The sequence below is a fragment of the Podarcis erhardii genome (assembly GCF_964252035.2).
Source record: "Podarcis erhardii genome assembly, chromosome: 7".
NCBI lineage: Eukaryota > Metazoa > Chordata > Lepidosauria > Squamata > Lacertidae > Podarcis > Podarcis erhardii.
In genome coordinates, this window is record NC_138511.1 from 46,124,055 (window position 1) to 46,138,325 (window position 14,271).

Consider the following 14,271-nt stretch of genomic DNA (forward strand, 5'->3'; position numbering starts at 1 on the left):
TATCCCGCTTTATCACTTCCCGAAGGAGTCTCAAAGCGGCTAACATTCTCTTTTCCCTTCCTCCCGCACAAAAAACACTCTGTGAGGTGAGTGGGGCTGAGAGACTTCAGAGAAGTGTGACTAGCCCAAGGTCACCTAGCAGCTGCAGGTGGAGGAGTGGGGAAGCGAACCCGGTTCCCCAGATTATGAGTCCACCGCTCTTAACCACTGCACCACACTGGCTCCCTTCCCTTCGAAGGCATCCTTCGCGCTCCACCCTCCTCGGGCACGCCCCATGCGCCCACCCTGGGCAGCAAGGGCACCACTGGGCAGAAGAGGCCCTCAATACTCTCTCTGACTACACCCTTCCCTAACTCTTCTTTACAACCTCCTCAAGAGCTTTTGCGTGGCTGCAACATGTCCTTGAGCAGTGATGATAGGTCCCCTTGCTTGGGCAGAGGAAGTGTGTGTTACGTGAATCCCAATCTCAGACCATAGAGAGATTTCATGGCAGGTGCGCCATCCTTGTGGGGTAATGGGCAGGCTCCAATGGACCCTACACTGGGCCCAAAGGGAACCCGGCACACCTGGGTCATGGGTGCTATTGGGTGCTATGTGGGATCTTTTTGGCAATGGTTTTATTTACACATACAAACCCTCTGAGTGTCATTATTTTCCAGGGACAGTCCCAGATTTACAGAAGCCATTGTTGATTCTGATTTGATCCTGGACCAGAATGTCCCTCCTTTCCTTAGGCTATCCCTATTTTCATCAGAGAAATGCTGGGAGAGTATGGAGTTATTCGACCCCCGAGCCAAGGAGATAGGTAACTATACAGTACAACCTTTAGAAGACAACAACCAGAAGACAGCCCTGTGCAGGGAAGTATTTTTTTAATGTTTAATGTTTTATTATGTTTTTATATATGTTTGAAGCTGCCCAGAGTGGCTGGAGCAACCAGGGCAGGGTATAACTAAGAAGTAGTAGTAGTAGTATGGAATAGGATGTCTCTATTTTCATCAGATAAATGTTGGAGGGTATGCACATATACACAACCAGAGCACAAGATGAAGGGCTCACAGCATCACTGCTACATCAGATCTTGCTCCTCCATCAGGTCCCTAGGGAGATCCCCCAAAGGTTTGGTCTCAGCTCTGAGAGGAAGTCAAGCCTCTGTGTCTTCCCAGCTGCAGACAAGACAAAGGCCAGCTTCTGACCTACTGTTCTCTTGCCTCCAGGATGCTGAGTCTAGCCACGTGTGTGAGATCTGGCTACCCTTCCTTGTAGAGACAGTACTAGCTCCTTTTTCTATGACAACACGCCCATACTTGCTCAAGTCTTTAGGCATATAAAAGGATGCTGAGCAGGGTCAGCTTGATCTTTTACAAAGAAACTGGTTCAGGCACTTCAGCTCCTACTATAGACTCCCATCATCCAGATAAAGAACCACAGGCTTTGGAGGGGACCCAAACACATAATCCAAACCAACCCCCTGCTCCTACAACAGCGAGTTGCACGCACTAAATACCTCTGGCTTTTGTATGTAGCCTTCATTACCAGAGATGGGGAATCTGTGGCCCTCCAGATGTTGTTGAACCACAGTTTTCATCATTCTGACCATTGGCCATGCTGGCTTGGGCATGACCATTGGCCATGCTGGCTTGGGAGATGCCATCCAACAACACCCGGAGGACACAACTTCCCCATCCTGTTCCATGGAAAGGTAATATTCACAACCTTGCCCTGCCCACTTTTGCCTTTGTCTCACCAATGCCACCCACCCCCACCTGGCATTGGCATCCAGCCCCCATAAGGGGGCTCATGAGGGAGTGTGACCCTCAGGCTGAAAGATCTTTCAATCCATGGCTAGTCCTTAAAAACAATTCTGCATGAAAACTGGTCTTCAATGGAACCTTCTGAAGGAAGAAAAGAGTCAAAAACATTTTCCCTCGAATCCCAGGTGGTTTATTGGATGCTCTGTTGGCAGAATCCTAGAGTGGTAAACCCCCTGGCATCGTGAAACAAATCCCTCACCAGGGCACTCTGCGTCCTTCCCAGTCCACAAAGGTACCGTTATCCACCTCAGAAAGTGTGGAGAGAACATGAATTATTCCTCGTGTACTCTCTTCTACAGTCAGGTCCGCCTCCTGTGAAGAAAAATATTGTAAGTGAAGGATTTCTTAAGTTTGGAAAAAGTCATTCTTGAGCATCAAATAGCAGAAGGCCTAGATGCTGTTAGATGTCTTGGTTATAAGATTTCAGCCTGCACATTAAACATTGCTTTATGAAAGACAACCAAGTGATCATGCATGCCAAAGGATAGCAGTTCACTGCAAGGCCTCAGAGGACTATGCTTGCTTTTCCAGGAGCAATTTTGGATATTATTAGAAGCACCAACTCATAGATGCTGCCTTCACTGCCTTTTTCTTGTGCTTTTAATACCTCCAAGCAGTGAAGGATGGGGCACTGGTGCTACTCAGGCACCACCATCCAACTAAAAATGTCAAACAATTTGTTAAAACAAATATCGTGCTATAGCCCTATAGCCCACCTTTTCCAGGATTACCAGAAGCCTTGAGCACTTACTTGCATGCCTTGAGTTTTCACCCAGCCAGGATGGATGCAAACACACAGAATCCCATAAGCTGGATACGTGAGTGACTGGCATTTGGTGAGCATGTTTAAAGCAGCCTACAAGGGAGAAAAAACAAACCATGAGTAGAGGGTGCATTGAACTGTGGGGAGCTGCTTAATATGGATTACTGCAAGGTGGCTAGAAAGGATTTGGAGGCAGAGAGGTTTGTAAGAGAAACTGGACATCACTGAGCATTCCTGACACAAAAACTAGCAACTTGGAAGTTATCTATCATGGACACCACTCTTGAACAAGATTTTTGACAGGCATTTGTGAGTGTTCCCCATGCTTGTTGGCTGCATCATTTTGCTAACTGATTTCTAGCTTTAGATGTTTGTTCTAGGTTCTGCAAGAAGAAAAGGACTGTACACATGCTATTTATTTGTAGAAAACATCCTGGTATCTTCCCTTAATGCCATCCACTGTTTTAGAAAATGCAACATCCTCACAACAGAAGTTTGTCTCTCAACATTTATCCGTGGGCAATGCATGATTATTGCCCAGATGCACACATACAGCTATCATTTGGAAAGATAGTCACAGCTGGGCAGAGGAGGCTGCAGACAGTTTCACATGGATTTCACATAAGGTACCTTACTGCAGCGATAGGCAATATTCATCTTTACTTCCCATAGCAGCATAACTTCCATGGAGCCTGCAGCACTGGATGTATTGATAATGGCTGCCTTGCAGCAGCTCAGCCCTTCCTGGGGATATCTCTGAGCTGCCATCTTCAGCAGGGGCAGAAATGCCTAAAAGAGAATAGAGGTCATGGCTGTTGTTAGGTTAATGAATGCAGTTATCCTGGGGCAGGGATACCAGAGGAAAGCACTGGATGCACTGTATAAAGTTGAAGGTATATATAAACAATGCTTGTAGCAGAATTAGGATTTCTGATCCAAAAATACCGGTACTTTCTATAAGCTTTTGCACAAGAAGTCTCGTAGGACTTAGTATACATTTAGAATTGTTTGAACACACAGCTGGGCAACCTGTGCCCTGGCCTCATTTTATGCAGCCCCCAACAGGACCTGAAGCTGCTCTATTCTAAGGTCTCACCCATGTTTCTTCCTTCTGGTTCACTTTTTGGCATTTTAAAGTTCTCCTTCTCCAACAACTGTTTGACAATGTATTCTAGGCTTTTGCATACTCTCTCTTTTACTATGTGTGTGCATAGCACACTAAGATAGGAAAGGCAATAATGTCATCTGTTTTCCAGAAAGTAGCCATATTGATCCATTCTATTAAAAAAAATTGTCTGCATGTTCATGAGAGTAGCCCCATTAAACTTCTGGGGAAGGAAAGGTAGAAAGAATTACTATTTTTATGCCAGACTGATTTTCAGCAACTGGTGGATCTATCAAGGTTGGTTTATCAATTTTCCTACCTTAAGTTCAATTCTCTGAATTTCCATATCAGTTTGCAATTATTTTCTTAAAATCCTCATGAAAATTAATTGCTCAAACAAATACTGCTTTTCTCCTACCCAGTTTGTTGCTTTTGTTTAATTCTCCCAAAGGGCCAGAACATCACAGTTATTACCAGGGCAATAGGTAGTGAGTAAAGGGATGTGCAGCCCCATGAAAAGCAAAAACTTACCTGGCTCACCTGAAGTGGCCCAATAGTATTGACAGCATATACATCTGCCATGTCCTTTGCATTTTCTTTCTCCAGGTCGTTTCCAGAAATAACACCAGCATTGTTCATCAGGAGGTTCAATCCACATTCTCCAACACACCTTTGCACTTGCTCCACAGCTGCCTTGATGCTCTGGAGGTCAGTGACATCTGCAGAATGACATTTCTAGGCCCTTAGGAACTGGGTGGTGTGGGGATGCCCAAGGGACAAATAAAAAGGCCCTTTTAAAACTACCAAGGCAGGTGGCTTGGGGGGATCTTACAGATTAAGTCCATTCAAGGATGAGAGGTGCTTTTTGGTCCACTTATTTGTTACTTTGGCCTGTCAGCTCTTTTTGTTAGCGTAGAAGCTACCACAGTCCACTTGAGGAGGAAGAACAAATTCTTCTCTGAATCATGGAGGTGTGTGTGTTTTTAGAGGGAGCACAGTGAAGGCCTGGCTTTTAAAAATGTTTGCACCACATTCATATCACTCCGTCAGAAAATGAGCTCAAAGCAAGGCAATTGTAAGGCCGAAGTATATACTAATGTAGATGGAATTCAGAGAGAAAAGTTTGGCAGCACTTTACTGTGTGTAATTTAGGGAGAAGGCTGTAGGGATAGTTTGTCTCTCTCAGTTCAGGCCTTGCATATACAGTAGCAAGCAGACATTCAGCCAAAGGTACGTATAGAAGAAAACTGCTTAGGCTGCTTTGCATGCTTGCTAATCAACACCTCCACCCAGCCGGTTCATAACTAATTGAACTTCAACACTAACATAAGGTTACCAGACGTCCCTGTTTCCAGGGGCAGTCCCCAGATTTACAATCAGTCCCCTGACAAAATGCTATCATTCCTATTGAAGTTGAAAAGTGTCCCCGGAATCATTGAAAAAAATCTGGTAACCTTACACTAACATAATTACACTGAATGATCCGTGCAGTTTCACTTTCAACATTTTATTCTTTACTTTTTATGAAATATTTGGGACAGTTAGACACATTGAAGGTAAAGCTGAGCCCTAAACAAGGCCACTGTAAGTCCCAAGTACAGTAGTACCTCAGGTTAAGTACTTACCGGTAATTCGTTCCAGAGGCCCATTCTTAAACTGAAACTGTTCTTAACCTGAGGTACCACTTTAGATAACGGGGCCTCCCACTGCTGCTGCGCCACAGGCGTGTGATTTCTATGCTCATCCTGAAGCAAAGTTCTTAACCTGAGGTAATATTTCTGGGTTAGCGGAGTCTGTAACCTGAAGCATATGTAACCTGAAGCGTATGTAACCCAAGGTACCACTGTACAGGGGAATCCCGATGTATGTATGGGTTTTGCAGCAGCACTTGTGCAAGTCCACCCTGTTCTGCCTCTGACCCATTCTGCCCCCCCTTCTGCCCCCTCCCTGCCCCTTGAGGTGCCAAAAATGATGCGTACATCAGTGGTTGTGCGTCAGTGGGGAGGTGCCTGAACTTTATTCTGTGCACTATGGTAACATACAACAGGTTGTGGTACCTGTTCTGGAAGCCTTGCCTTTCTGTGTCATATTGCTTCTATATGAATTCACAGACACCGAAAGGTATGGAGTACCCATAAGAGACAGCGTTAGCCCATGTCTTTGTAAGCCATTTTGGAAAGTTCCTTTATGGCTCTCCAATTGTTGCTGAACTACAACTCTCATCAGTCCCAGAAAACATGGTCAATGGCCAAGGATAATGGGAGTTGTAGTTCCGCAACATATGGTGGGCCAAACCTTCCCCACACATCTGTTATGTGACGATATGGACAGAGACTACATTTAGGTGCATCTCATTTCAAAGCTTCATTGAAGTTGTGGGAAGAATCAAAAGTACTTATCACTGATATTCTGTAACAGGGGAGCAAATCATCTTGTTTTCCAGTTACTGCTTTGTGGACTGTACTGGTTTCCACTGGTGCTGGGAATGTCTATTCATCCCACACTTGGAACGTGAGACTTACCCAGCTGCAGCACCACCAGATTCTGATGCTGGCATGCCAACTCCTTTATTTCCTGTCAAAAAAGAAACATTTTCTTGCATTGATTAAACTGGAACTAGGCATCAAGAGAGACCCAGAGCCTTAGAGCTGGTTCCTAAAAATGCTTAGCAGAGTAACAGACACTTAGGAATCTCACTCAGAGCAAACCCTTGCCAGGATAACATCCTCCTCTCCAATATTAATAGGGTGAGCACACGATCAGAAATGGACAGAAAACCTGGTGCAAGGAAAAGTGGTAAGGAGTCTGAAAGTCCTCATTCTCCTCCTCCCTCCTCAATGCTTTTGCCTGGCTGAAATATGCCCCTGTACTGTAACAGTACCTTTTACTTGTTCTGATGGAGGATGGAGAGAGGTGCATGTAGACTTTTGCATCCGTGGAATGTAGCCTATTATACAAGGGCAGCAGCCATATCTGTTGCCTGGCCCACTTTTGCTTCTGACCCCCCACACCACTAGCATATGGCCCCCAGAAAGTTGCCCACAGGGGAATGTACTGAAGGGAAACTGTGGAGGATCAACATAAATTCCAGTGTAAGACTTCAGCTGTTAGGACACTGTTTTATTTAAAGGATATTAGGATGCATTGGTCTTATTTTAATTTCTCTATTAGCTCCTTTGGGGATGGCTTTGTTTGAATGTAACCATTCATAAGATAGAACCTTTTTCCTAAGAATGACTTTTTAATCATTTTATTAAAACTTTAATCCTGGCTCACAAGTCCTTAAGGTAAGGTTACCAGATTTTTTTCAAAGAATCTGGGGAAACTTTTTTTTTTAAAGAGGGGGTGAAGGTTATTTTTTTTTTAAAAAAAGATATTAAAAAATATTCTCTTCTGTGGTCTCCTCTGTCACGTGGCCTTCCTCTGCACCCCGGCTGCTGTCTTGGAGCGCTAGCCACTGTGGAGTATGATCGGGTCGGGCCTGGGCTTGGCCACGTGTCCTTGCCCTCCTGGTGCTCTCCTACCTGTCTTCCTCAGCAGCGGCATCAGCGCGGCAAGGTCAGGGCTCCCCTCTTTTTTCTCCTTCCTCTTTTTCTTCCTTCTCCTTCTCCTCTCCTCCTTCTCCCTGCATTGTCTCCAGGGTTTTCCTGGCCCTGGAGCGCCGATGGGCAGTCGGCCAGGTGTTCTCCCTCCCGGCTTGATTTGGGTCACCGGGGGGGTGTGTGTCATTGGTTTCCCCAGTTGACGTGCCGGGCATCCCTCGTTTCCTCTTGGCAGTGGAGGTGGCAGCGGCAGTCTCAGCAGCCCGGAGCCAGCCTGGTAGCGCAGTAGGCTCTGGCTGACTTCAGGAGCTGCTCACTGCTGTGGCGCCCGCCATTTTGCCTCGCCGGTAGTCCCATATGATGTGTCTTGTGCCGTTGAACCATTCACGCAACATTCATTCCCTACTAATAAATCTACAACATTTAAAATATAAATCCGGGGACATTAAATGAAATCCAGGGACATTCTGGGGACACATTTTGTCCGGGGACAGATTTGTAAATCTGGGGACTGTCCCCAGGAAACGGGGACGTCTGGTAACCATACCTTAAGGTCTCTATGATTACACCCAGCCTACACTACTAAGAAATGTTATTGAGGAGGCACAAGGGAGTGTTTGGCAGCCTGGTAGAAATAGATACTGATCTATTTCTGGCAAAGAAAGGGTAACTGGAAGGGAGGGCAAACAAAGGGGCACATTTGGGTTGGCCTTATCTCTCTTCCCCACAGGGCTCATGGTGCAGTTGGGGAGCACTGGCAATTACAAAAACTGAAAACAATTAGTTTAGCATCTATAGTTAAGCTTAAATCAAAACCTTGCTTTTTAAAGAAAAAAACCAAAGATAAGGACTTTCAGACCAAAGGCCCACTCAGTCCTGCCTCTTGATCTCACAACCAGATGGCAATGGGAAGCCTGCAAGCAGGTCATGAGTGCAACAGCATTCTCTCCAACCGGGCGCCCTCCAGATGTTTCGGACTACAACTCCCATCAACCCCATCCAGCACAGAAAGCTGACATTACATTCTTACAACATGGTAACATCACTACTCTCTTATGCTACATTCCTGGTCCTCACCTTGCTTTTTGGTCCATCCATGTCTAGGGTAGTAGCAAAGACCCACTGAGGTGGAGTTGGCAGCTTCAGAAACTGCTTCACCAGACCCAGGCCAATTCCCGAATTGGATCCTGTCACCAGAACACTCTGAACAGGGAACTCTATCGCCATCCCCTTAGAGCTGCAGGCTTTGGCTTCCATGCTTGTAACACTTGCTTCAAAGAGCATCGGTTCGTCACAGGAGATGCTTTTATGGGAACTAAGCACCTCCTTTGATCTTCAGATAAGCTTATGTTGGACGCAACACCTCATTTGCTGACTAGCTCATTGGCCACGTCTGCGTTTTAATAACATTAGCAATGGAAAAAATGCTATGAAAGATTGTTATGAAGATTTAAAAAACAGGGTGAAGCAAATAACTATGTACCCCAAGTTCATTAGTGAAAGAATGTGAAAAAATGATAAAAAAGCATACCGTTGTCACTAGGGAATATATGAACCGGCATATAAAAACTAACCCAATGTCAGGGATTGGGCAAAGGAGAAATGGTGGAGATCGCCTCCCCAGCCTGACACTTCCAGAGAAGAAGACAATTCAGATTTACAATGAGTTTGAGGGTGGTCACAGCTCAGAGGAAGATGAGGGGGAAAGTTATGTTCAGGCCACATCCCGATATGCTTTTGTACCTACTCCTTAGCTTCCTTTACATCTGTAAAATGAAAACACTATTTTCAAACACTTAGAAGATGAAAGCTTTTCACTGTAAAAAGCTTTTGACATGCATGTTAGCTGCAGCTAGGGTTTCAATAGCCTAGCAAAGGAAAACCTTGAAAGATCTGCATTTGGCTGTGTGGCGTAAGAACTTGCGGAAGTCATTGTGGGGGGAAATTGCACATAAATTCAGTGTTTCCAGTGGGTTGGAGGATCCAGGAGGATTTTATGGGATCTGGTGGGATTTTATTTCCTATGCATTGGATTTAGATGCTCAACATTCACCATCCACACTAGCTCATGAAATATGGAGGTCTTGATTTATATTGATGTGTCATCACTTCTTTCTCTTACTATTTATTGTTCGTTTGCTTTATATATGGTATTATGCTACAACCTGTTATTGCACTTATGGGTTGTTCATAGTGTTAATAATGGTTTGGTGTTTTTTTAAAGTCCACAAGATTGGAATAAGGTAATTGAAAATAAAGGTCATTTAAACTGGTCTGGCAGGTGATTTCAAGGCTACCACTAAAACAAGGCTGCATTTTAAGCTGCATTCTAACTTATATTTTAATCAACTGTTTGTTTGGTTTGTTGTTGTTAATGTTTTTACTGTATTTATATTCGGTGTTAGCCGCCCTGAGCCTGGTCTTGGCTGGGGAGGGCGTGGTATAAATAAAAAATGATGATGATGATGTTAGAAAATTTAGAAAACAGGTAAGGGAGATGCTCCTAGTTGCTCTTCTAGTTAGGGTGGCAGCTACCACACCCCAGCAGGAGAGGGAGAACAACTACTCCTGGAGTAAGAAGTCTGTTGAGAGCGTGTGGGCACTTCCAGGTGAACGGTATATATATTTATTTTTCCTTAATAATAAGGAATAGTAAACACTACAAATAAATAGACCAAGTCTCCTCATGTCATCTGTATATCACAGAAAGTACAATAAATTTGCAGTAATATCTGCGACCTGTGGTTCATTATTAGTGGTCAATTTGAAAGTTTATGGTTCGTGAGTTGGTGTAAATAAAAACAAAGCAAAAAACAGGATAGAGCGGAATTAACAGATAAGATTGCATAGCTAGATGCCTAATCAGGAGCCCTTGGGTTGTGCTTAGATTAAGTATGAGTAATAAGTCATTTTACCTCTAATGTTACCAATAAAACAATATATTGTTTGTATATTGATGATCGTGGGGTGTGTGGTTTCAAAATGAAGATAATAATTTTATGTTTAAATTTAAATGTAGATTAACCACATTGAGCCAAATGCTGTGGGAGGGGTTGTTCCATTTTCTGCAATACTGGCATATGCTATGAAATTAAACTGCCTCAGGGTAAAATCATATTACTTGATGTACTGGTGTAATGTACCCAGTTTGAATTGAAAGACTGTTCAGTGGTACCTCGGGTTACATACGCTTCAGGTTACATACGCTGCAGGTTACAGACTCCGCTAACCCAGAAATAGTACCTCGGGTTAAGAACTTTGCTTCAGAATGAGAACAGAAATTGTGCTCCGGCGGCGCGGCGGCAGCTGGAGGCCCCATTAGCTAAAGTGGTGCTTCAGGTTAAGAACAGTTTCAGGTTAAGAACGGACCTCCGGAATGAATTAAGTTCTTAACCCAAGGTACCACTGTATATACTTACCACAGTAGAATGCTGCACCTGTAAGGAGGTGTTACAGATATAGCTGATATATTTTACACAAAAATTGACTAGAACTGAGAGATGCACCCTTGGGGGCTGCTCAGGTTGTTACCTATTACCTTGCAGGAGTCAGTTTTGTTCATATATTTATACACAGTGCTTTTTTTGTTAAAAAATGTTTAGGGGTACTCTCATTTTCCTACCCACATTGAAAGATTCACAAAATGTTTAGGGTATGCGTACCTCTGCATCCCCCCAGAAAAAAGCACCGTTTATGCCTAAAGCCAGCATTTCAAGTTCCTCATGTGTTCTCATCCACAGGAAACAGTTCGGCTCTATTGCCTCTGGAACGTCTCACTTCTTCTAGACATGAGGAGCAGGTAACAATATATAACATAATCAGCATATTAAGTTGTTAGTATTGTACAGATACGTTCTACCTTCATGCTTTTCAAAAGTTTATTTTATGTCCCCCCACTTCATTGTGACCTTTGAGCAATGAAGGCTATATAGATGAAGAGTAGTTTTCTTTAATAAATGTAATTTGGAGCGCTGTCGGCAGCCAGGCAAACAGCAGTGTGATCTCTTACATTTTAATTAAATAGTAAGAAGATGTGGACCTTAATTCTTACACAGCACATTTGCCATCCTTTGCCAAACTAACAACCTGCTTATTAAAATGGGTGGGACTTCTTAATTTCAGCAAATTCTAGTGAAAACTCAAGACACCATGGAACAAATTCTTCTTTGCTGCTTGTTCGCAGATGCTTGAGAGCAATGGGAGTTTTGTGTGACATAGTCAAATATGCCACAGAGTGTTCTTCAACAGTAAATGAAAATAGGACTATAGATATTTATTGAAGGTATGGAGAAGGCTTTGAGATTTACCAGTGAATGTCAACTTCGCTCTTTGCATTAAAAAATTATGGTAAACATTTAAGATTCACCTGATTTGGCAATAGACGTCACCCAAAGACTTAAGACTCTTGATAGTCAATGTGTGCAAGTTCTAATCTTCCTTTGTCTAACGGGAATCCTTCACGGCATGAGCTTACCTGGATAAAGCCTACATTTCCAATCCAGGGATTGCCAAACATTTTGGGTTTGTGGGCACATTTGAAAATAGAGAAGCTGTGTATTGGGCACCACACACACACTGCAAACAAGCACTTACCACAAGCTAGGTTATTAACTACAACCCAATGCTTCTTTCAAGCCTAATTTCAGCAGCGGGAAGAGGACCCTGTGGGCATAAGGGAAAGCCTCTGTGGATGAACATGCGCTTGTGAGCAACCCGTGCTCTAATCTATGAAATGTTATTCATTGTAGGTATTGCCTACCTAAAGCTTGTCTTCACCCAATTTCATAATGATGTATATACAAGATCACAGTGGCCTACTGTAAATATTTAAGGTGTGGGGAAGCACACAATGAAGTGTGCTTTTTAATATTTACAATCCTGCACAACAATGTACAAACTAATGTTGTGGCGCACGAAGTATGGGCACAAATGCAAATGTGTGCACACGTGCAAACACACATAAAGGAAGCTGTATCGTATCATGTCAGACAACTGATTCACCATCTAGATCAGTACTGTCTATGCTGACCAGCTGTGACTCTCCAGAATTTCCAATAGGAGTGCTTTGCAATGGTACCTGGAGACTGCATCTGGGACCTTCTACCTGTACATAGAAAGCATGTGCCCTTTCACTGAGCTATGGTCCTTTCCCAAGCAGACAACATACACAAACAGTACCAGAATGGAGCATAGGAGAGTGACACAGGACACTGGCAGGTGCACATGGATGTATATTTTAATAAAAATAATTCTGTCAAAATACAACAGAATGTGGTTTTTAAACCATATTTCCAGTACACCCCCCCCCCCATATTCTTTTTCTTCAGTTAAAATTTCCTCCCCTCGGAAGGGTTTCATGCTAGCGTTGGATAACTGAACTCACAAATACTAAGCAGAGACTGAACCAATGTGCACAGCTTGGTAGGATGTCCACTGAGTCAATGTCCTCAATGAAGAGAAAGAACTCCAAGTGATGATGGAAGCCTGGTGGAGCTGAGGTTCTGCTCAGCCTGTTTTATTTGGTGATTGGGATTTTTTTGTTTTGTACAGTTGATGATGCTATAAAAAAGTTAACAAAAAAGTGTCCTGACATTCCATGCTAGAGCTGGTACCTGAGTTTTGAACAACTGGAAAAGGCAGGGGTAGGGTGGGAGATAATTGAATTAAAATAAGCACTTCATTGAGTAGGGTTTTGTTTTGTTTTGTTTTTGTCCTAGCTTGACATCCAAGATGCAATCCAGTCACACTCTGCCACCCACCTCATGTTGCTGTCAGTCGATTTAAGATGAGAACACAGACACCCCAAAATTAAAAATGCAAAAAACAACCACTAACCCATAGTTTTAAACCTTAAATAATGTTTCTTTGTAGTAAATGTCAATCTTTTCTTTTCAGTATGCTTCAGGGTACTTCCCAAAGCAATGTGGCCCCACCATACAAAAGCTACTTGGTTGTAGGAGAGTCCTAGTCAGCAACTAATTTTGCCTGAAGGGAAGTGTGGTGCACATGGCTCTAATGCCCAGTGGCATGTCAACAACAATTTCCACACCACCCCTTTTGCTCCATTTCCCCCCTTATTTAAAGAACAGGTTTGGCAACTAGCATCCAGGAGACCAGTTTTGGCCAACAGATCACCAACTGGTGAACCCGGTGCTTGAAACCCGCCACTAATTTAGAACAAAGAATTCCTCAAGTAAGTTACAAAGTATATATGGAAGATGAGTAAGAGCAGCTTGGGCTCGATAAAAGGATGGATGTTTGGGTGCTGCTGGGAGGCATGCTACCCCGCCTGTGGTTAAAATGATGGATCTAGGGAAGCATCAGAAACATGTACCTTATTGAACCTCTAGTGCCACCTGCCATGTTACAAAAGGCCTACAGAACCAAAGCTCTAGCTCAGGTCTATGGTCTGGTAATCTCACCCTGCAAGGCAGATAGGTTGTCCAAAAATAAGATGTTAATCTAAAAGCAAAATCACTCTTCTTTTGCGCAAATGGAACTGTTTGGGGTCAGAGTGAAGAAGTAATGAGTGTACTGCATTTACATTCTAGGACAGGGGTGGCTGATCTGTGACCCTCCTTTTATAGAACCCTATCTCCACTTGTCTTATATCTCCTGCTCCTAATATGAGATCAGATATAACACTCCTTATATGTGGAAATTCTCATTTCTAGTGTTAAGAGCTTCTATAGTATGGGGAGACTATTATAGACAAGAGAGTGTGTGTTTTTTATCAAGTGATGGATCTGCATAGTATTTCAAAGAATGGTTTAAAACAGCTGTAGACTAGAGAGACTATTTTACTGCCAGACTGAAGAGCAACCAGCAGTGACGCTGTTGGATTCTAGACACCACAACTAGAGACTTTCAATCTCTATTCCATCTATATGGCAAATGCCCTAGAAGGGGAGGTTGTTGTAAATTCTGCCATTTCACCCCATAGCCTAACAGATATCTCCTATGCATGTTATTTCTTGTTGCTCTTGATCATAATGGCTCTGATGACCACCTACTAAAAAAATGAGTATTTTGTATCCAAAGTGGAGT

The 14,271-nt window shown here is 43.4% G+C and overlaps 1 protein-coding gene and 1 long non-coding RNA gene across 3 annotated transcripts in view; one reads left to right on the plus strand and one right to left on the minus strand.

Moving 5' to 3' along the window:
- The window catches only part of LOC309346678, a 30,424-nt gene that overhangs the window by 9,774 nt on the left and 6,379 nt on the right, over positions 1-14,271 (plus strand). The window contains exon 2 of the long non-coding RNA XR_014158725.1: positions 4,289-4,390. This is a non-coding gene — a long non-coding RNA (uncharacterized lncRNA). The remainder of the gene's footprint in view (positions 1-4,288; positions 4,391-14,271) is intronic.
- On the minus strand, positions 1,793-9,735 carry LOC309346676 (C-signal-like). 2 transcript variants are annotated; one of them, XM_081870576.1, is made up of 6 exons: positions 8,302-9,735; positions 6,205-6,256; positions 4,223-4,401; positions 3,208-3,366; positions 2,566-2,670; positions 1,793-2,126 (listed from the first exon to the last, which is right to left on the minus strand). In XM_081870576.1, the coding sequence occupies exons 1-6, from the start codon at positions 8,506-8,508 to the stop codon at positions 2,010-2,012; spliced, it is 819 nt and encodes a 272-aa protein (XP_081726702.1). In that variant the 5' UTR covers positions 8,509-9,735; the 3' UTR covers positions 1,793-2,009. The 2 variants fall into 2 exon arrangements, with proteins under 2 accessions (XP_081726702.1, XP_081726701.1); XM_081870575.1 differs by having other exon boundaries at positions 1,795-2,126; positions 4,214-4,401; positions 8,302-9,732.